Source organism: Elephas maximus, chromosome 17 (genome assembly GCF_024166365.1).
Source record: "Elephas maximus indicus isolate mEleMax1 chromosome 17, mEleMax1 primary haplotype, whole genome shotgun sequence".
Taxonomy (NCBI): Eukaryota; Metazoa; Chordata; class Mammalia; order Proboscidea; family Elephantidae; genus Elephas; species Elephas maximus.
The window spans coordinates 32,179,984-32,202,549 of record NC_064835.1 but is presented as its reverse complement, the minus strand read 5'-3'; the positions used below and the strand labels follow the sequence as shown (position 1 = coordinate 32,202,549).

The 22,566-nt window shown below is 44.9% G+C and overlaps 1 protein-coding gene and 1 long non-coding RNA gene across 3 annotated transcripts in view; one reads left to right on the top strand and one right to left on the bottom strand.

Moving 5' to 3' along the window:
- Window positions 1-1,033: 1,033 nt before the first annotated feature.
- Window positions 1,034-14,218, bottom strand: LOC126061239 (uncharacterized). The gene is made up of 3 exons (XR_007513719.1): window positions 13,947-14,218; window positions 2,574-2,723; window positions 1,034-2,111 (listed from the first exon to the last, which is right to left on the bottom strand). It is a non-coding gene; the product is annotated as an uncharacterized LOC126061239 (long non-coding RNA).
- A 381-nt stretch (window positions 14,219-14,599) lies between these two features.
- Window positions 14,600-22,566, top strand: part of ETS1 (ETS proto-oncogene 1, transcription factor) — a 72,910-nt gene continuing 64,943 nt past the window's right edge. For both annotated transcript variants that reach the window (XM_049857670.1, XM_049857669.1), the window contains exon 1: window positions 14,600-14,878. In XM_049857670.1, coding sequence (XP_049713627.1) covers window positions 14,797-14,878 — 82 coding nt within the window. In that variant the 5' untranslated portion in view covers window positions 14,600-14,796. The remainder of the gene's footprint in view (window positions 14,879-22,566) is intronic.

The following is a 22,566-nucleotide window of genomic DNA, read 5'->3' as shown; positions in this document are numbered from 1 at the left end:
GTCATCAAGCCCAGCATTGAAATTACACAAGAATCATCAGACAGTGACTTTTGCTACAAGGCTTTATGTTTTAGGGATGGAAATCATTCAGTGACTTTGGCTGCTTGGGGATTTGGCAGAGCTCAAAATCTATTTTGCCAAGTGCCTTAATTTTTTTTTTTTCCCTGCTAATTTTGAAGCCCAAGAGTATTTCGTTGGAAACTTAAATTGTATATGGGATTACTTTATGATTTAGTCATCCACTCATCTGTATGGATGTCCAAGAAGACTGGTGGATCTTTTCAAAAACACTTTGTAGGAGAGGTTTGTATGGTCTAAAGAGTAAATGAACTAGAAACCTCAGACTGGTGTTGGTTGGAAAAGTTATGCTCTAGAACTATTGCATGTATTTAGAAAATGACTGATCTGGTCACCTTCCATTTTTGTTATTAAAAAAAAATTGTATAAGTGTGTGTGTGTATGTGTGTGCGTGTGTATGAAATCTGAAATAATTTTAAATGGAGAAAACCAAATTATAAAATGATAGCCTTTTCTAAGCATTTGAAGCCATCTGTAGTGAAGCTGGAAGCAGACCTGAATGTACCATCCCGGATCACAGTTAATATGAAAGAGTGGTTCCTTTCACTCATTCATTTATTTATTCATACATCCTTTTTCATTCACTTGCTCATTTATTCAGTAGCATATTCTTTTAACACTTATTAAGCGTTTTAAGCTTGAGGTTCTAATTTGAATGGAATATCGTTCCTGCCCTTGAGGAGCCTGAATTATTTCAGCAATGTACTAAGTGCTAGACTAGAAGCCTGTATGTACTGACTTGAAGGGAATGTGTTGTGAGGGCTCAGAGGACGAAGTGCCTGATTTTATCTGGGTTGGTCTGGGAAACCTTCACAGGGAAGGCGATGCTTGCTGCTGAGTTTTGAGGAATGAGTGGCACACGTTGATCAGCCCGTAAAAGTTCCCAAAAGTGTAAACCACTAAAAAAAAAAAACAAACCACTAGGTTTGTTAAACGAATACCAACAAGTCCAGGATGTTGGCGAGCAGGGTGCCTCTGCAGGAAAGAAGGTGAAATGCAGCTGAAAGGTAACCAGCTGTTGTGGAGTCAGATCCGACTGGTGGCAACCTCATGTGTGTCAGAGTAGAACTGCTCCATAAGGTTTTCAATGGCTGTGATCTTCTGGAAGTAAGTCACCAGGCCTTTCTTCCAAGGTACCCCTGGGTGGACTTGAACTTCCAACCTTTTGATTAGCAGCTAAGTGTCTTAACTGTTTGCACCACTGGCTTAAAGGTGGACTGATGCTAATCATTAAAGGTCTTTGCTATAAACTGGATTTTATCTTCTTGAAGGAATTTAACCTGAGGGGTAGCATGATATTTTTGCAACATATTTTAAAAAACTTGCTTGAAATGTTTTATTTTATCTCCGCTTTCCTACATACCGCCCTTCTAAGAAGTTGCACTCCATCTTTCACAGGGGTCTGAGTGCATCTACAAAGAGTGGAGAACTGCCTCTGGCCATCTTGTTTCCCTGGCTCCGCATCCTTTGTGAAAGTCCTTGACAAATGCTCTCAACTGCAGCACTTTCCCACTGTGAGGTGGGTGGATTCCCACCAAAGATTTTCTGTCTTGACAGAAACTTTTGCTTTTCCAAATGACTTATTTTTAAAATAATACAAATTTTATCTGTCCATGTGAACTAGAAGTGACAAGAGGCAGAGCTACTGGTGACTAGTGCATGATGCATGAACAAACTCCACACTATTGATGAGGGTGGCTTTTCAACTAACTGCTTGCAATTGGTGATGGGGGACGCAGGGGACTTGGAACATTGGCCTGTCTATCTCTAGGCTCTTTGCAGAGGTTTTTGGACAGAGGAAAGTTAATCAGGAGACCAGCATGGGGAGAGAGGCGTGTTATTTAATTAGCTTTACAATGGGCTGACTTGAAGGCACGTGGTGGTTTTAATAGAGGGAGATAGATGTCCTTTTTGCAGGGCTAATTGTTGGGAAAAAGCAGGGTCTTTGTTCCGGCCCAGCATGACGGCTCTGATCTCTTGGAGCCTAGGGCTGCCCCTGCTTATAATTTTAGACAGAGCTATTCAAGGCTGCCCTGCAGAGAAAAGAAGAACAAGAACAGTATTGTGAATGCAGGATCAGTGCCCAAACCTCCCCAAAGTCACTGGTTAAAAAAAAAAAAAGAAAAAAAAAGGAGAGCAGAAGACCCAGCCCTGTGCACATTGGAGGAATTCCTCCTTGGAAAGGGCAAAGCTGTACTTTAACCAACTTGGAGATGAGGTGCAGTGACTTAACAAAACACCCCCAGAAAGCCAATTAAGTCTGTTATCCCAACGATATGGCATTTATCTTACCAAAATGGAGTGGGCATCTAGTGAGGAGACTTTGTGCCCCATGCTGCCAGCCAGCCACCCGTGGCCAGGTGCCAGGCTCTGGCAGTGGCAGAATGCAAATTAACGTAGCTGATGCCCCTAAATAGCAACATGTGTGTTGCTAGAGGGCAATACTAAGAGCAACAGTGGTTCTGATGCTCAGGGTAGGGGATAACATGAGATACCTTTCCCAAGGGTGCTTCTGGGCAACTGGTCAGCACATGTATTTGACACCAGCAAGTAAATGCTTCATTTGTTCCAGGTGGCAATGAAAGACTAGCTGCTTTCTGGAGGGATGTCCAAGCTTGGAGGGAGTGCTACACTGGTCCAGAACTCTGTAAGGAAAAGGCATGGACGTGATGGCACGATTAGATATGGCTAGGGGTTCAGGCTTACAGCACTCGTCAAGCTGTTAGAGAACTTGGCTGTCAGAAAAAGAGACAGCCCAGGTGGGATGATATAAGGAAAGAGTTCAGGGAAGCGAATTCAATGCTCTGCAACCCCGTGAGGGTCTGATTGAGGGGATGTCGCAAGAGGCATAGTAACGGGCATGGGTTGAACAGTACATTGGATTATACTAAATTACTGCCCCGCTTGAAAGCCACATGGTCAGGCCCGTTGCTTGAGAAGGTTTTATTTTGCTCAGGTTATACAAAATCATTGAATGAGTACCAAACTGCAACCCGAAGGGAAAAATCCAGTATTGGAAAAGGAGTGCTAAAACCCAAAACCAGACCAAACCCAGTGCCGTCGAGTCGATTCCGACTCATAGCCACCCTATAGGGCAGAGTAGAACTGCTCCATAGAATTTCCAAGGAGCGCCTGGAGGATTCAAACTGCCGACCCTTTGGTTAGCAGCCGTAGCACTTAACCACTACGCCACCAGGGTTCCCGAAGGAGTGATAGAGAGTACATATTTCTGTCTTTGCCCCTAATTTGTAATGTAACTGTGAGCATATGGTTAGCGCTTCTATAACCTTATTTCACGTCTGTACAATGGGAATTGTAGCCTCCTTCATCTGAGGTGGATAGTATCAGGATTTGTGTGATTTTCATATTCAGGTCTAAAATGATCTATTATTATATCATGATTTTAATGGCACACACCAAGAGGGGACCCCATCTCCTAATCTCTTTGTGATAACACCATACACCCCAGCTTTGATTTACTTCCAGGAAAATGTTATGCTCACTAAGGAAATCACAATTCTGATTTTTTTTTTCTAAATTAATAATAATAGCTAAGGGCTGTTGAATGACCATGCTGCATCAAGCATGATGCAAAGCACTTTGCATCATTTCAATTCATACTCCGCTCAACTCTGAACAGGGCACAGTTGTTAGCTCCATTCTAAAAAAAAAGAATCTACAGATGAAGAAATCCAGGTGTTTTGAGGCCGAAGGACTGAAAGCTGGAGGGTGGCTAAGCTCCAAGGTGAACTTAGATGCCAGCTGCCACAGCTTGTGCTCTAACCTACCACTACGTCCTCCCCAGTTGTTTTAGAATTTAAGTGCATTCTGTAACCAAAGCCTGACAGTCCATTTGGTAAGAAACTGCCGGCCTTTGTATGGGCTATTTGGGAGCAGGAACATTTATTTGGGATTGTGTCCTTACTTCTAAATCTTAATTCAATTCAATTCCAAAAAATTCTCTCCACCAGAGAAGAGTGAACTTACTAAAGCCAGGACGTAGGTGGGCCTTGTTACCAGCCATCTGGTCTCTCTCAATGCTGTGGAATTCCCTAAAAGAAAGGACCATAATCTTTTTGATTTTTAAAAATTCTCAACATTATTTAGAATTTTTAATTCCTGGAAAGGGTTCTCTCCTGGGAACCTGCCACAAGAGAGCTGACCTGCCGTTTGTTCTTTCCTCCCACAGTCTACTGCCAGCTCCCCACCCAGCTGCACCTCCCTCCCTTCCCTTCCCAACGGGTCCCTTGTGACTCTTCCACCCAAGGCCTTTTTGTGATGAGGTCTTTCAAGATGGTTTCCCAATCTGGGAAAAAAACACACGTTTCTGTTCAATCTGATGAAATAGATTTCCATTAAGAAAGAGCTTCTCTATTTTCTACTTTCTTAATTCTCCACGTTACCTATCATTTCCAACCCTGAAGACCTGAAAGCATTTCCCTGGCCTAGCTGATTAAATGGTATCTTTTTGCACGTCACACATGTAAGTTTGCTTCTCTCCTCTTCACCAACTCAAAGGAAGAAAAATGGGTTTTATGATGCGGGAACCAGCCCAGACAGAAGAGACGTGAGCTGGGGTCTGTTCCACCTCAGGTGTCATCTCCCGACTGTCCACTATATTCCAGCTTCTCCCCAAGCCATGATACACAACGTGGACGGAGCACAGCTGGCTTTTTGTAAATGAAAAAAAGACTTCATCATTTTTGGGCCTTCAAGAAAAGAGAATTAAATGTGAGCCGAAATCCCAGAGTAGCTGATGGATCCCTTCTAGAGGTTGTCTTCATCTGTCAACTTTACATCAGAGGCGTGTTTGGTTCTCAGTAAATTCTAAATTCTATTGTCCTATGGATTTATGTTCCAACGTATTCACAAAATGGAGATGCTGTGCGTACTTTTCAGGAGAGTGTAAAAAAGAAGAGGTTTGAAATAGCACAGGAATTTACAAAGGGCTGTGTATTTCCAATCCTCTGCTGCTGGACTTAACATTGGCCAAGGTACGATTGATAGTGATTCGTTAGAGCACAGTCATGTTGTTCAGAGAAGCGACCTTAAGGTGAGGCAGGAGTTGATCCCTGACGGGGATGTTTGTAGATAACTGCAATGACGCTCTCCAGGAATGCCGGCTTTACTGGCTCCAGGTAGACGGTAAGGTGTTCTCAAGGTGACGCGCTCAGTTTTTCTTGGAACTGTTACACGGACCCAGTAATGGAGGAAGCGGTGTAAAACGATGCATGTTTGTGCTCCTCACTGCAGCTCAGCAGCAAGGATGGACCCTGACCAAGCCCGTTCTTTCCTGGGGTTCTGCAATTTAAGATCAGCCAGCTTTTCAGTTGCAGTATCTTGGTTATCCATTATCAAATAGAAATAACGAAGTGCAGGGAGTAGTCGTCTAGCACAATCCAGCCGGCAAGAGAGGGTAGGCCTTCTTGTTACGTCTCTGTGCCACCTGCTGAGTCACAGCAGCTCGGTTAACTCTCCCTGCCCTCTTCATTCCCAGCTCCACTCTCGCCCTGTCTCCATCCTCTCACCCATTCCCGCTCCCCACCCATCCCCTTCCTATTGCAGGGGATGCCCCTATGGCAGGAGACATTCCAGGATGCATTGCTTCTGAGGACCTGACCAGTTAATACAAATGGGGAAAGTGGAGCTGACTATAACAGGCACTGGTTTCCCGTGTAATATATTTAAAGTCTATTCTTTACAAAGCTGGTGGAAGTTGGGTTCATTCCATGTCTTTCCCTTATATACTCTCTAATAATATATTTAGAAATTTTACTTCTTTACCTTTATGGCAATCAGTGAAATAAAAGATTAAACTTGAAGTTGAGAAATTCCTGAAGATTACTTCTGAGCAGCAGTCTGAGAAATATAAACTATATTCTGTATAAAATGTTAAGACTAAACAATTTGTTTGCTTTGGAGCACACCAAATGCCAGTTTTCATAAGTAGCTATACCCATATATATTCAGATAAAAAAGAAAATGAATATGCTGACCGTAGGCAACACTTTCCTTCAAGGAGATGGGAGCAGGGAGATGGGAAAAATAGACTAAAACTTTATAAAGACCTTTTCAGTTGGAAAATAGTCACTTGGTTAGCTCTGTAGTCTTAAACTTTGAGAAATTTTTGAGTCTCACGTTAGACCAAAAAAAAAAAAAAATTACTGATATCTGAGTTTTATTTTCCTATGGGTATTCATATTTGGGAAGTTATGAAGTTATATATTTATTAATTAGATTGTTCAACATAATTTACTGAGCCTCCGTTATCTTGAACTAAACACCAGGGGTTATACTAATGACGAACACTTGCTCACTGCCTTCAGGGAGTGGAGGGGACAGATACACATATTCAAATTCATAGTAGGGACGTGTTCAGACTGCCAGGCAGGAAAGAGGTACCTATGGGCAGGGACGGGTTACCCAATAAGCAAGGTACGCATGGGCTTACTTGTGCTTACTTACTACCCCGTAGCGCACAATTTCACCTGCACACTACAGAGTAGTAAAAAAAAAAAAAAAAATAGAGTAGTACGTAAACACAATTAAGCCCGTGCGTACCTTGCTTACTGGTTAATCTGATCCTGCTTGTGCAGATAGGGTGAAAGCTTCTGAGACAGGAAAATTCTCTGCATACGAGTAGTAAATGTCCCTGTAGGGAAGAGGCTGAGAAAGACTCTCTGTGTCTGTGTGGATTTTCAGCTTGACCATCCCTTGCATCTTTTGCGACCTCATGAGACCCTTTCATTTCCCTTCCACCCTGTGTCTTTTGCTGCTCTTCCAGCATGGGGGTCTCCCATTGACTTGTTCTATTGCAGTTCCATGACCATTGGCCAGGGAGGATTATTGAATTGGCTCTGTGAAGATACTAAGTTACTAGGCCTTAATTCCATTTTGGAATCTTGGGGATTTAGGTCCTCTGCATAAGAGGAACATAAAACCACTGTGACTCTTCCTCCCTCTTTTCTCTCCTTCCCTAACTCTTCCATTGTCCTCAGAGGAGGCCCCTTCTCCTGCTTCCTCCTGTACTCCTGTATTATCGTCCCTTTTCCTGCCAGGCTATTTTTTTCTTCTAGTGTTATCTGCTTCCTTTGCTTGACTCTCCACCCATCTCTGCTCCTTTATCTCTAGGGTGGTAAATGCTAGTCCTTTGGGGCAACTGCCTTGGCATTTCAAAATGAAAGAGGGAAGGGGGAGAGGAAAGGTTCCACAATGAAATTATCTTAATTAAAAATTCAAACAACAATTGCAGAGAACATATGTTTTGGAATTGGGTGTTATCTTTGGAACCCAAGAGAAAAGCCAGGTAAAAGTCAGAGGAAGGCCTTAGCTTTCCATCCAGATGCAGCCACCTGTGGCCTGGGGACTGGGCCAGGATGCTGCTCCCCAGGGAACGGCCCTCCTCTATAGAGGCCTGGTCCTCTGTTTCTGCCATGTGATTAAAGCACATTGGTTCTTCTTGCCATCTGTGCTAATGCCATCACTCTGCTACTTCCTCCAGAGGCCAATTTAGGACAACTTAAATTGGAATCCAAATTGCATGATCCCAAAGGCCTGTATGGTAGCCTGCATTCTGCATTATTCAGGGCGAGGCAGGAGCAACAATTCCAGGAAACATGCTCAGGAGGCTTCAGGGAGGCAAACTGACCCTGGACATGGAGGAAGCCTGAGGAACACTGTAGGCTTGAATGGCAGCTCCTGGCCTTTTTCTGTCTGAGCGGAGCCTGATTTGTTGCAGGAAGAATATATGATATCTAAACTAGGGGATTTGAAAATGTCGCTTGGTCTGTGAATTAGGCCAATCCATCCCACATTGTTGGGGCTGCAGATGCAGCTGAATGGTTCATAATTATAGTCTGAAGAAACTGCAGACAGCAATAGATCCAACCCAGACCTTTTTTCTCCTCCCAGTCCATGCCAAGCTGCTTCCCAGAGGGAATGATAGTGTGGTTATCCTGCAGTGTACTTGGCCAAAGACAATACATACAGTACAGGGAACAGCATTAGAGCCCTAGAAGTTGAGTCTGATCACCCAGATTTCCTATGTATGCCGTATCCTGCTTTGCGTTGCAAGGGTGTCTGGTGACACACCAAGCAGAATGGCAGTGACTTCTGCCAAAGTGATACCTGTAAACATGAGAGGCCACCGAAAGTACTGCAACTGGGGGATCTGGTCCTAGTACTGAGCCTGCCTTTCTCCAGCTCTGTGGCCTTGGGGAGAATGACCTTATCTCTCTTGAACTTGGTTTGCTTCACTCCTAAGTGGCAGGGGCTGGACCTGAATGCTTCTCATAGAGTTTTATCCACCTCTAACATGCCTTGGAGACCTAAGATTTGTTGTATCTGTAGAACCAAAAACTCGTCAGTGAGTTGTTTCTGACGCATGGCGACCCTATGTGTTACACAGTAGAGCTGCTCCGTAGGGTTTTCTTGGCTTAATTGACTCCACAGCATCAAACAACAACACTTATGGAGGCAGATCGCCAGGCCTTTCTTCTGGGGCACCAGTGGGGTGCTGCTGGGTGGATTTGAACTGTCAACTTTTAGTTAGTAGTCGAGTGCAAATTGTTCGCACCATCCAGGGACCCGATCTCCAAAGAAGTACCATGAATGTGATCTTCCTTCAGAACTTGAACTGAAGTTTTTCTGTGACTCTTCATACAAATCTGCAGGTTTTTTTTTTTCTAATTGTGGAGCCCTGGAATTCATCAGCAGAGGCCAAAACCAGACAGACTCCCAAATCAGGACCTGAGGAAGAGGCCTGGAGAGATCTTTAAGTTAAACTTGCTAGTTCTCCCTTTCTCTCCCTGGAAGGAGTTCAGGTAAATACAGGGTCCAAGCTACTCTGCAAAGGGATGGCCATAGAGAGATCGGAGTGATTTCCTGCATATTGCACCTACCTGGATCTAATAACAGTAATCATGATTTAACAGTTACCCAGTACTTCCCCTGAGCTAGACACTGCGCTAAAATACTACCCATGCGTTATCTCACTTAATCTTCCCAACAGCTGTCCAAGGTGGGAGCTGTTATCATCCCCACTTTACACAGGGAGGTTCGGGAGAGTTCAAGCGACTTAAAAACCAGGTGCTGTGGAGTTGACTCCAACTCCTGGGGACTTTGTGTATGTCAGGGTAGAACTGTGCTCTATATGATTTTAAATGGCTGATTGTTTTGGAAGTAGATTGGCATACCTTTCTTCCAAGGCGTCTCTGATTGGACTCGAATCTCCAAAGTTTCGGTTAGAAGCTGAGTGTGTTAGCCATTTGCACCACCCAGGGAGTCCTTTAAGTGACTTAAGAAAAAAAAAAAAATCCAAACGCACTGCAGTTGAGTTGATTCCAGCTCATGGTGACTCCATGCATTACAGAGTAGAGCTTCTCCATAGGGTTTTCTTGGCTGTAACCTTTGCAGAAGCAGATCACCAAGGCTTTCTCCTGCAGTGCCCTGGGTGGGTTTGAACTGCCAACCTTTAGGTTAGTAGTCGAGCACAAACCGTCTGCACCACCCGGGACTGGTCATTTGGTAGACGTAGAATTTGAACTTGAAGTCCCTCTGATTACAGAGCCCATGCTCTTTTTTTATAGAGATTTCCAGGTGCAAAGAGGCCCCCAAGTCCTACTCTCTCCCCCTGTCCCCCCCCACTTCCCTCCTCACAGCAGCTTCTCTTACCACTCATTGTTTATTGTACCTTCCAAACAATAAGTAATGAGTCTCTGCTACTTGGTGGGGAGAGCTGGGGCGATTCTATTCCCTGAGACAGCGAGGGGCTGTGACACAGGAAGGTTAAGTGCCTATGGAGAGGTCACAGACCAGCTTGCCGTCAGCAGGAGCGCAGTTCTGAATCCCGATTGGGGTTCTTGAACTCACCCCACGGCCTCCTGCCTTTTGGCAGCCAAATTTAATTAAGAGTTATTTTAATTTTCCTTCCTAGCTCTGATTTTTGACTTTATTGCTGCTTGATAATGGTAGATATAGAAGCCCCAGGTGTTTTTCTTCCCCACTATGCTTTTTACTGACTAAACTCATCACACAGAAATTACTAGCTTTAGAGTTAAGCTTTGGAACCCTGTTTCTGTATGTGACAGGGACTGCTGCTGTTTCTCTGAGAAAGACGACCACAAAGGCAGCTCAAACAGGTTGTTAATTGAGGACCTTTTTTTTTTTTGAAATCTTACATTTATACCAGTAAGTTAACATCTGTGAGTCATAAACTCTTTCTCGATCAGCCGTTAGTGGTCTGGATGTTTTTGCACCTACCTTCAATAAAACATATTCTAGCTTCAAACTCAGAGACTCTTTGGTTTGGAGAAGTTACGTATTTAGGAGTAGACAAAGAACTTACTCTGGTACCCTTCTGGTGGGGGAATCTGTCTTTAATGATTGTTTTAAATTAGGTGTATTTTGGCTTTTTTTTTTTTTTAATTGAGGTTGGAGGAGTTGAGAAAAAAAAGGGGGCAGGGTGTAAATACAGGAGAAAGTTTATGTCATTTACATTCTCCCTGTGTTTGAAGAAATTCATGTATAAAGGCAACTGTTATTAACGTATAGCTCCCCCTCCATAACAGCCTTTTCTTAACCCTTATTGACAGGACATTCTCAGCCTATGGAGTTTAAGCACTTGGCTGGATGTAATTAGCTAAAGTCTAAGGAATGTTTAAAAATACAATTCTGTTTTCTCCCAAGTGCATGAGGACCAGACTTGTGCACTATGAGGAAAAAACAAAAACAAAACAAAACAAAAAACCAAACCCATTGCTGTCCAGTGGATTCCGACTCATAGCGACCTTACAGGACAGAGTAGAACTGCCCCAACGGGTTTCCAAGGGGCAACCGGTGGATTCAAACTGCCGACCTTTTGGTTAGCAGCCGTAGCTCTTAACCACTGCACCACCATAGCTCCACATACTATAAGCAAAATAAAGTAGATTTCCTTGGTTGAATTCCTCCTGATATAGATCTGAAACATCTTGCCTGAGTGGATGGAAGGCAAGGCTAAACTGCTCTTGTTTTGCTGGTGGGGAAACTGAGGCATGAGTGAAGCTGAGTGAACATAAAGGCTGGGGAATGGAGGTTCTATGCTGCCACGAGAGACAAAGGACAGACCTAAAGGCCAAGTCACTGAAGTTTTTGAGTTCAGCTTCCACAGGCCATAGCGTATCAAACTCACTTAACCTTGAATTAGAAAGGATTGGGGGCAAAGTAGGAACCCACAGTGACCAGAAAGCTATGAGTTCATCCGTTCCACACCTACTTATTTAAGCATCTGTTAAGTGTCAGGCACTGGGCTAGGCATTGTTTTCTAGGATACGGTAAGATAGAAACGTCATTTGAAGTCCATAAGCACATTTAGAAATATTAGCTTGTGTCCTAAAGAGAATACAAATTTCATTTATCAAAACTGATTAATGAAGTATGACACTGAAACGCCTGATTGAAATGTTCAATATCCCAAACATCTAAAAGATGTTTAACTTGATTTCTAAATCAAAGTCAAAGGATGTTCAATGACTGTATGGGAACTTAGTCCAGTTTTCTGAGCTAAGCAGCAGTGGTTCAGTGGTAGAATTCTCACCTCCCATGAGGGAGACCTGGGTTCGACTGCTACCAGTGTACCGCTGGCAGAGCCACCGCCCTTTGGTCAGTGGAGGCTTGAGTGTTGCTACAATGCTGAATAGGTTTCAACGGAGCTTCCTGACTACGACAGATGAGGAAGAAAGGCCTGAAGAGCTACTTCCAAAAAGCAGCCGATGGAAAGCCCATGGATCACAATGGTCCGATCCACAATCAAGCACGGGAATGGCACAAGACCAGGCAGCATTTCCTTCTCTTTTAATGCTCTTTCATTTTCAAGTGAATTTCTTAACTCTGCCGACGAGACGTATTCATTCACAGACAATAATTTATCACATCTATCACCATCATCGCATGACCTTCCTCACTCATCATTACTGATGCTCCTTGTCCAAAGTGACGTTTCAAAAGGTCCCAGGTTAGACGCATAACTTCTGGTAGCATAAATACCAATAATTAGTATCGCCTAGAAGCAATTTTCCTGAAGGTCTGTGGTGGCTGCTAGCTCCTCATTCCTCCTCCGTTTAAAAAAAAAAAAAGCAAACTTGTTGCCGTCAAGTCACTTCCCACTCATGGTGACCCTATAGGACAGAATAGAACTGCCCCATCGAGTTTCCAAGGAGCACCTGGTGGATTTGAACTGCTGACCTCGTGGTTAGCAGCTGTAGCACTTAACCACTGCCCGACCTCATTCCTTAATGTAGCCATTGGTACCTTTAAGCTCCTATGCTGGATTAGAAAAAGGATGATTGATTGGTCAAGCTGTAACTGTTAAAGAATTAGAAGGAATAAATCCTCTCATTTCTAGAGTGGAAACTGTTTATGGTTTAATGGTGGTGGGCTCTTTTAGTGTCTGAGTTGGGTGGATGTTAGCAGTAGTGTTGAGACTAGTTGGGGGAGAAAGAGAAAGGATTTACTCTGAGAGGAAGCTTCCTTTGAAAACAGAGAAGTACTAGTACTTGGATTAAAAAATACCAGCATTTTCTTAAAACATCAACAAAACAAAATTTCCCAAAGCAACTCTTGATTTGCTCGCTTCTTCTACTGATGCATTCATGGTAAGACAGGGCTGATTCAAGATCCTTTTCTTTGTTGCTCATTTGGGTGTGTAAATGCACAATTAATTCATCAGCTGTTTCCCCAAGATTTTCCCAGGATCAGAAGTGCCTGTTCTTGTCATCTGGGGGCCAGCATTGTTTTCTCATACCTTTGGGAAACACAGCTGGATTGCAACTGTCTTTGTTCCTTTAAAAATCAGGGCTATCCCATACAATTCTTTTCCTCTGGTCACTGAAGGAGGGGTGTAAGGTGGAGGTTGAACCAGGAGCCGGAGATTGATTTTCTATTCCTGGCTCTTTCCCTGATTTGCTGTGGGGAACCTGCAAGTTAGTAATGCTCCAAGGAGACAAAACTGGGTTTTGATGAAGTTAGAAACCCATTACGGTGGAGTCAATTCTGACTTACAGTGAAGACAAGCAGGTGCATTGAAAGTCATCAGAGGCCATATGGAGAGTTCAACATCAAAACAGACATCAGGAAACTATTAAAAAAGCTTTTTCTGGGATTGTTCAGGAAGACTTACATTAGTCAACCATGGGTCTCAGTGCCTGGCGCTAGCGTATTTATGTCTGTGTATGTCTGTGTACGCACCTCTATACCTACCGGTTCATTAGTTAATTCAAATAAACTATCTCCAGTTATGATAACTCATGTATCAGTGACAAATCCTGAATTATCTGGGATCATGTTGTGTTATCGGAAGTGTCTGGAGTTCCCAAATGGAATGGGGCTATGCACTGGGATTCCATATGGCTGCTGGAAATGCTACTCAAAACCACAGAGCCTCTGCATGACTTTTTTGGTGGCAGTGGGAGGGCTGTTAGCTTTAGTAGAGGAGAGTCTATGAAGGGAAAGATGAAGCTTTGGTAGTTGGTGATATGATTAGAGAAAGAATAATGTGAGAAATATCGGAATGGACTCGACGGCAATGGGTTTTTGCATTCACCCACTGCTGTGGGGTAAACTGGAAACTTACGGAGGCACGTGACTGGGTTCTAGTTTGGGGGCATCGTCCCTGACTCCCAACAGTATTTGGGAATACGGGCCTTCGTTTTGGGGTCTCCAGAAGGCTGCCTTGGACTTGGTCCTGAAGAAGGGCAGTGACACAAAGCTTCTGAATGCGGACGCCCCTGCGGTCATTTCTTAACCACTGCTGTACAGGTGGATGACACGGGTGGGCTCCGAAACCCCGAAGGCTCCCCCAGAAACGCGGTGCCTACTCCAGACTCACTCACCCGCCGGAGTCCAGACTTCGCGGAGCCCTTTGGGGACGCTGGCTGCCGGACCCCGCGCCTCGGCACGCACGCCCCGCGGTCCCCATGCCTCACGTCCTGTGTGTCAGTCTTTGTGAATGAGTGATGGACACGCACTGGGAAAACTATGCCGCCACCGGGAGGGGCTGACCAAGCCCGAAAGAATGCGTGGAGAATCGGACAGCCCTTCCCGAGAGCAGCCGAGGCCGCCTCTCCGCGCCCCAGCCCCGCGCGCTCGGGGCCGTCCCCGCCCGGCCCGCCGGCAGTGGGCTGGGCGCCGGCTCCGCGCGGCTCCCGAGCGACGGCGGGGCGCGGGGGGCGGGGCTCGCCCGCCCTGCCTGTCACCGGGACCGCTGGCGGCGATTGGTCCCGGCCCGGCCCCGCCCCGGCCGCCCCGGCCCCGCCCCGCTCCCGGCCCCGCCCCGCGGATCTCCTCGCCCCGGGCGCGCGGAGCCCGCGCCGAGCCCGCCGCCGAGAAACGCCCTACGGAGGAGGAGAGCGCGGGCGAGGGCGAGTCAGCCAGCCAGCGAGCGAGCGCACTGCCTGCCCGGGGCCGCGGCGGAGAGGGCGCGGGACGGGCCGGGAAGGGGGACGGAGCGCGGCGGGCCGGCCGGAGCGCGCTCGCTGGGCCGCCAAGTGCCAACTTTCCCCGGAGCGAGGGAGGGCGCGCACCGTTAGGGCGCGGGGCAGTTAGTGGGAATTTGAGAATTTAGGGAAGGAAGTCCGATCCCCTTGCCCCCTTGCCCCTGCTCCAAATCCCCATTAAAAAGACAAACACCAGCTGTAACGACAAACTTGCTCTGACTCCGTCTGTCCCGCTCCTGCTGGCACCATGAAGGCGGCCGTCGATCTCAAACCAACTCTCACCATCATCAAGACGGAGAAGGTCGACTTGGAGCTTTTTCCCTCCCCGGGTGAGTGGTGACTGCGAGGCCCCCGCCCCAACTCGCGGCCGGAGCCCGGTCCCCTCCGCTTTCCCCTTTAGCTGCTCCTCTCGGTGGTGGTGCAGGAGCGGGCAGCGTTGGCAGCTGGAGAGGGCGAGACAGGAGGAGGACTGTTGGTGGCCCGGGGCCCTTGGTTTCGGGGGTATTTGTTTTTACAGCTGTGTTTTCGTGGGCAGTGGGAAAAAGCTTATTGAATTTCCAGCAACCTCATCCCAGCTTTTTCACTTTTCCAATTGAGCGAGGAGCCTCTGGCTTTCTTCATATTAAAGGGGATGGATTCTACCACAGGGGGCATCGTTGCCGGACACGGTGTCCCCTGGTCCTGGGCAGTAGCAGAGAGACAGTCTGACTGACCGGCCTCGGAGCAGACTTTCAAACATCGTTTTGCCTCCCCATACTCCTGTAAATCCTCTCTTCTGCATTGAGGGCGAGGCGATGGGAGGTTAACAAATTATCCCTTTAACTTCAGGAAACGTCCTGACCTTATTGATGCAGGTTCCTCGCTTTACCCATGTTTTTAATCTGTCATAAATTTGTCCTCTGGTATCAACGTTAGAAGAGAGGAAACACCCCAGTACCAAATGTGACTTTGGGTCTTTGGCTGCAGTGGTGTCCAAACTCTTTGACTTGTAAGGACTTGAAGAGGAGTGGGATAGGAGAGAAATTTCATTTTGTCTTAGACACATTTTGGCGCTAAGCAGTTTCACAGAGTCCTGTTCTACAGAATTCCTGGAACAAATGCAGTTTGAGAGGGAATGACGCTTTCTTTTAGAATTTGGGAACTGCCAGCCATCCTTACCAAAACCAAACCCTTTGCCATCTAGTTGTTTTTGACTCATAGTGACTCTATACGACACAGTAGAGCTGCCCCATAGGGTTTCCAAGGAGCGGCTGGTGGATTCAAACTGCCGACCTTTGGCTAGAAGCTGAGCTCTTAACCACTGAGCCACCAGGGCTCCTCCAGCTATCCTTAGAGATGAGTGATTTTGGAAGTAAAGAGCTGCAGAGAGAAGAGGATGCATTCTTGAACGTAATTTACTGCAGCAGCATGCTACTCTCTTATATCTGATTGTCAGTAAGTAGCTGCTGCTCCCTGTGGCTACCAGTTCTCTGCCTCTTCTGCCATAATTAGTCACTTATTTTAACCTTTTATTTATTTACTTTGTTTTTGTTACTGTTGAGAATATACACACATCAATTTGACAATTTCTGCGTGTTCAGTTCAGTGATCCTGACTGATTACATTCTGGTTGTGCGACCATTCTCACCCTGGTTTTCTGAGTTGTTCCTCCCCTGTTAACATAAACTCACTGCCCCCTAAGGTTCCTATCTAATCTTTTGCGTTGCTGTTGTCAATTTGATCCCATATAGATAGTTCTTAAAAAAGCACAGTGCTTAGGGCAGGCATTCTTTACTAGTTAAGCTATTGTTTGGCTTTATAAAAACTTCAGGGAACATTTTTAGTTTAAGGTTTATTTTAACTCTTGCTTAAACTGCTTAAGCTTTCCACACAAGCCAAGCTGATGTCTTGTCCTTCAGAGATCCTTTAGAAATGCTAAATAGACATTGGCCTGTCCTGTCCTGGACCCCTGACATTCAGCGCCAGTCTAGCTAAGTATGAAGAAGCTAAGCTTGTTTCTTGTCCCAAGGCTGAAGGCAGAACGGTGGAGACATTTCAGCCACTTACAGCCACAGTTCAGAAATGAGGCTGCTGCAGTGGCTGCGTTTGGGGGTTCAAAGAAGCCAGAATAAGTTCTGTTTGTTACAATTGATTCAAACCTTATATAGGAGAAGCGAAAGGAGGGTTCCCAGCAAAGATATAAACTCAGCTAGTGGGTCCTTTCCTTACAAATGGCTTGTTTATATGTGTGTTTATGGGGGGAGAGACAGACTTGGTCATCTGGGAAATATCTTGGGGATATGTCAGTTTGCACACCTCTGATGTATTGTGCTCGCTGGTAATGAAAAAGAGCCCATGGCAACACGTGTTTTAGATCATGCTAAACGGCTGCAGCCTTTGTGTGTGTGTGTAATTCAGTATTAAGGATTAGAAATTTTGAGTGTATGGTGCTATTACTACAATTATGGATAAAAATAAACCTTGATCAAGTAACTTCCCTTAGTTTTCCCATCTGTAAATTGGGGTCAGTAAGGCCCAATGCCACAGTCCACTTCCATTATAATAAGCACTTTTACAATGGCTCTCTCTTTCAACAAAGGTTTCCAAGCCATAGATCAGGTTTTGTAAGTGACCTTCAATATAACAAAATTTCAACTTGCCAAAAAAAAATTAAACAGTCTTCTGCTATTCATTGTAATGGGATTTGATTACTGGTACTATCTTGGGAAAAATTGAGAAACTAGAAAATATATCTAGAATATGATGACTAAGTTTTCGTTAAATTTTTTTTCCTGGAAGTTTAGTGAATGTTATACCCATACCTCAGAAAGTGACGTGGAGGCACTGAGAGGGCATGCAAGTTACCCAAGATTATCCAGCTAGCCAGGGGCTGAAGTGAGGTGAATCCCTGTTTGTGAAGTTGAGTAATGTTGCAATGTTACTTTTGAGAAGCCTGACAAAGAAACTTCAGTTGAGACTTAAGCTGGCAGGTGCAAAGGAGGAGGAAACATTGGCCGTGTTGCCTGCTTTTTGTTGGTGGAAGGACAGTCTCCTGGCTAAGTAGGGATTTGTTCTGCCCATCAGACCATATAGGGCATATATTTAAAGTTTAACTTTTCACGGCATGGCTTTGTGTCCACAGCTGTGACTTAAATATTTGTCACAATTATTTCTTTGGGTTGTGTTGTTTCTTATGTGTGGAGACAACTAGTTTGGGATCTTATGTGGCTTAAATGATTAAACCAGTGTATCCTATACCCCTACCCCTGTAATACATAAGAGCCAAAGGGAGACAGTGTGGAGGCCGGGTCAGCACTGAGATGCAGAAAAAAAAAAAGTAGAGACCTGAGTTATTTGCCTGTCTTTGTGACTAGGGCCTGACCAATAGCTTTTTTCACCTTTATTCACCACCTCATCTGTATTGAGACCTCACAGGATTTTTGACAGTTTTAAGAACCAAATTAACATATATCCTGAAAGAACATTGGAATTGAATTTTCCTTGTACATGTAACCTGGAGTATACCAGTTTGATAGCGACAGTGCAACGGGGTTTTCAGATCTTAAATAGGCTAACAGCAGTCATAGCCATTGAGCGTCCATCAAGTTCCCTCCTGGTGTGGAGCCTGCTGAGAGGGGCGGAGGCTGGATGCCAAAGCAAATACGTGCATTCCCAAGCCCAAGCCGCTTGGTCTGTCCTCTCCTTCTCTACTACACCTTCTGGGTGAGGTGAGCGTAATGCCCAGAGGAGAGCCCACATTCTCATTCTGGTTGTTTGCTTTTGGTAGAAGAACAAAAACTGGCAGCAGATCTTCCCCCTTTCCCCTGGCCTTCCACCCCAGCAACGGGTGCCTTTCTGGGGACCCATGTTGACCTTAGAGTCGGAAAGACGCTTTGTCTCTTTCCCAGCTTGGTCAGTCTTTGTGTCTTCATCAGTGTGGACAAGAAAGAAGGCAGAGACAGTCCGAGGTTCGATGCTTCCGCTGGTCTTGAGCCCAGGCTGTTAGGATCACTGTGCTTGCAAACTCCTACTGACCGTGCTCCATTAGCGACTGAAGAGCCCCTGGTTACCATCAGGGACTCCAGAGCCGGCCTGCCTGGGTTTGAATCCCAGCTCTGCCACTTCCTAGCTGTGTGACATTGGACAAATGACTCCATCTCTCTGTGTTCCATTTCCTGCATCGGTAAAAGGAGTGTAGTAATAGTTCTACCTTATTGAGTTGGTGTGAGGATTCAATCAAATAATAAGCATGAAATGCTTACAACAGTACCTGGCCCATAATAAATTCTGTTTAATAATTAACTGAAAAACAGACCGACAAAAAAATGATCTAGGGTAGAATTTCCAGGGATCTTTGCAGTGTGTAGAAGGGGAGATGGCTGCATTATGCCTCTCCCATGATTTCTTATTTGAGAAGGAAAGAGGAGTGAAGTTAAATGGCACTTTTTCACCTGCTTCCCTGAGAGCTCATGTCATGCAGCTTCGCTCGGTGCCCTTGAGAACACACAGGGAGCCAGGTACCTGTCAGAGTGTTGGAGTATCTGAGGCCCTGACTGCCACCATGAAGGCACAAGGACTGGTTAGTTATTTTTGGTGATGGAGGATGCCAGTGTGGCTTCAGAGCTGGAAGGCCACCAAGACTAGGGGCAAAGGGGATGTTTGCAGGGCTGATGGAAAAGTTGAGTTTTTCAATTCTGTAGTGTTGAGAAATGCATCTTGTCCAGTTATTATGAGGCATCTCACATTTTATTTATTTACTTGGTTGGCAGAGCTTGCATTCCTTGCATTTTTGGGTGGTTTGTATTGCTGTTTCTTGTCTGTGTAACTTTTTTTTTTTCTTTTTTTAATCTTAAAGAGGCCAGACCACCCTGTAGGAGCATCATATCCCTCTAGGAGACAAAGCTGCCCGTTGTCACCCTCCCAGAGCCTGCAGTGCTCTGGGCTCTATCAAACCCTCTGCAATGCCGAGTGCTGGTTAGTGTAGATCAGGATTTTTCTGGAAAGCTTCCTTCATATCGGAGAACACAGATAACTCTGCAGTGTTACAGTGCCAGTGTAGTTGCAAACGCCTGTCTGGTTTGTGGAGTGAATAACCCCTGGAGAGTCCCATGACCGTGATGGTGTCCCACTGGCTGACACAGCAGGTAGGGTCTCGCCATTCAGAAGTTAGAGGGGTGTTCCTGAGACACGCATTGAGTCTGCAGGGTGTGCAGAGCTTCACACCTGTTCTGGAAGAAAGGTGCTATTTTATCCATTTTTCAGATGAGGAAAATGATATTCCCAGGTGCGCATAATTTGCCTAAAGGCCCCACTTTTAGAAACTTCCTTGCAAACTGGTGAGCTCTGGTTGGCATCTTATACCTCAAACAAAGGTGCTGTGTTACTCTCAGCAACTCTGGAGCAGTGGTGGTTGGTGCTCTGGGGGTTCAGGAGGTGAAGGGGCGCCCCACTGTCCCTGCCTGACACCCATACGACCTGAGTGTTCGGGCCGCCCGGGGGTAGGCCCTCCTCCGTGGGCTGTACTCGGGCCTCCAGCCAGAGGTGTTCCTTTAGGAGAATGCTTAAAGGGGTGAGCAGTGCTTTCGTGCAGTCCTGAAGTGGAGGACCGGGGTTCTTGTTTTCCCAGTGTCTTCCAGATGGCCTTCCCTCTCTCACAGGTGGCAAGGCAATTATGTTCACTTCCAGCATCACATCCTCCCCGAGCCTCCCAGTTCTCCCCATTCCTTGCTGACACTGCTCTGCATGTAATCTCGCAGCCTGAATGATGAGAGACGGAGATCAGCAAGCAGCTAGTTGACTTTCCTCATGCAGTTGCAGTTTAATTTCCCTCTAAGCAGTGCGTCTCTTATATGGTTTACAAAGAGGTCATAGGTAGCTACGTTTGCTGTGTCTGCAGCAAGTAAGTTTTTACTTTTCTAAAATTTAGTTTTTTTAAATCCATTTCATGTGTCAAGGCACATTGTTTGGGGTTAACAAGGCACAAGCTAAGGAAGGAGAGCCCTGGAATTCTACGGGTAGGTCTGTCAGCCACCCACAGCCCTCTAGCCACTTGTCTTGGCTCAGGTGTTGGCTCTTCTATCACTAATTAAGATTCTTGCACACAGACTGATCAGAGAGGAGTTTTTATATTAACAACATAGTCTCCATGTTTTTATCTAACTGCTATGTAATGAAATGTTGGCCTTATCTCCCTGCTTAGATGAAATGTTGGCCTTATCTCCCTGCTTAGATGGAATCTCTGATAGAATTTACCTCTGTGTCCACAATCCTCTAGGTCTACACTGTGCCTCCAGCTGTTAATATTTCTTAACTCAAGGTTAGGAATGTCAAGGCTATTCCCAAATCTGTCATTTTTCCTTGCCATGTGTCTGTAGCTACTTTTTCAGTTGGGTCGAAGATATCTTTTACTTTGGGGGATGTTTTTCAACTAGTATAAAGGGGTTGTTTCTATTTGGCTACTTTCCTGAAGCTCTGTACCTATCTGCTTTCCTTTTTTTAAATTGTGTAGTTTATATCCTCTGTACAGATACAGAAAGAATCAGTCTGTAGTACTGTAGTGTAGGTTGTGATAGATCCAGTTTCATTGGCAGGGAGCCATGCTTACAGTCAATCTCAGAATTTTGTTGTCCAAGCAATAAATATTTATTGATTATTTGACCAACTCCATCTTTCCCAGGTGCGTTCCAGTTTCTGCTGCTTGGATTCAAGCCTGTCACTTGCCACTCCAAATATGGCTTCTTACTGTCCCTTCAAATGTTATTCAGGTGTTCTTTTATGTAGCATTTGGTTTTGTCCCTAAGAATTGTAAAATATTAACCCAGATTGTGCTTTTAGACCCAAAGTAACATTGGAAATTTTTTGGCTAATGGATTTCAGTCTATTAGTAGTTCATGGGTGGGGAGACCCTATAACTCACCATCCAAACGGGGACACTTTTGAGAGTATGAAGGGGCACTATTAATAATTACACCAGGACCACAGACGTCAGTTGGGGCTCTTTCAGCAAATGGGGGCCACTCAACACAGACACTAAATTTGGAAGATTAACACTTTTGGTAAATTCTACTCTCAGTTGCTAATCTATAGGGTTTAGACCATCCAAAGTAAGCTAACAGGACCAGATTAAGAGTTTGAAGCAATTCGAGTTCACTGTGGTTTCCCCAAACCATGAGTTATATTTTTAAGTTTGCTTTTGATGCATAATTTAATATTTCTCAGCGCCTGAGAAACACTTCAGAATCAACCTCAAACATGTTCACTTTAAGCATTTGGAACCTCTCGGTAGCTTTTTAGTAGCTATAAGCTGTTGAGCTTTGCAAGATTCTGCAGGGAAGCTGTAAAGTTTTTGCACTCAGTGTGTTTGCATATGTGTATGTTCTGTGTGTATGCGCGCATGTGCACCCACGCATGAGAAAATGAACTTTTGAGTAGGAGAGAAATGCCATCATTTCATAAATGAAGGCAATTAAAATATTTGTTTTGTTTTCGTGTTTACCCAAGACGAGAAGTTTCTCTCGGAGGGTCAAAAGAGGCAAAAAAAAAAAAAAAAAAAAATTTTTTTTTTTTGGTACCATTAAAGTAGATAAAGTCAAAAACAAAAGTAAAAAACCAAACCCTCGATTCTTTAGGAAGGCAAGGAAGGAGCAATGGATTTAAGTGAAACATCCCTTTTAGCTAAGAAGAATAATGATAGGAAAGAAGCGAGGAAGTGGGAAAGAACCAACGAAAGAATGAAAGAAAGAACAAGGAGAAGGATGAAAAAAGAAATATAAGAATTTAAGTGCTAGTTCATAGACTGGGAAAGTCCTCATATGAATCAAGCGTTGCACTTGGCTAGGAATTCAGTCTCAGTTGCCGGGTGGGTAACCTTGGGTCTGTTATTTTCACTTTTTGTGTGAGCATTTCTAAATACATTTAAACTCCTCATGGATGTATGGTTAGTCAGAATAACTCAAGTGAAATATTCCCTGTTGTTTTAGTTATCTAGTGCTGCTATAACAGAAATACCACAAGTGAATGGCTTTAACAAAGAGAAATT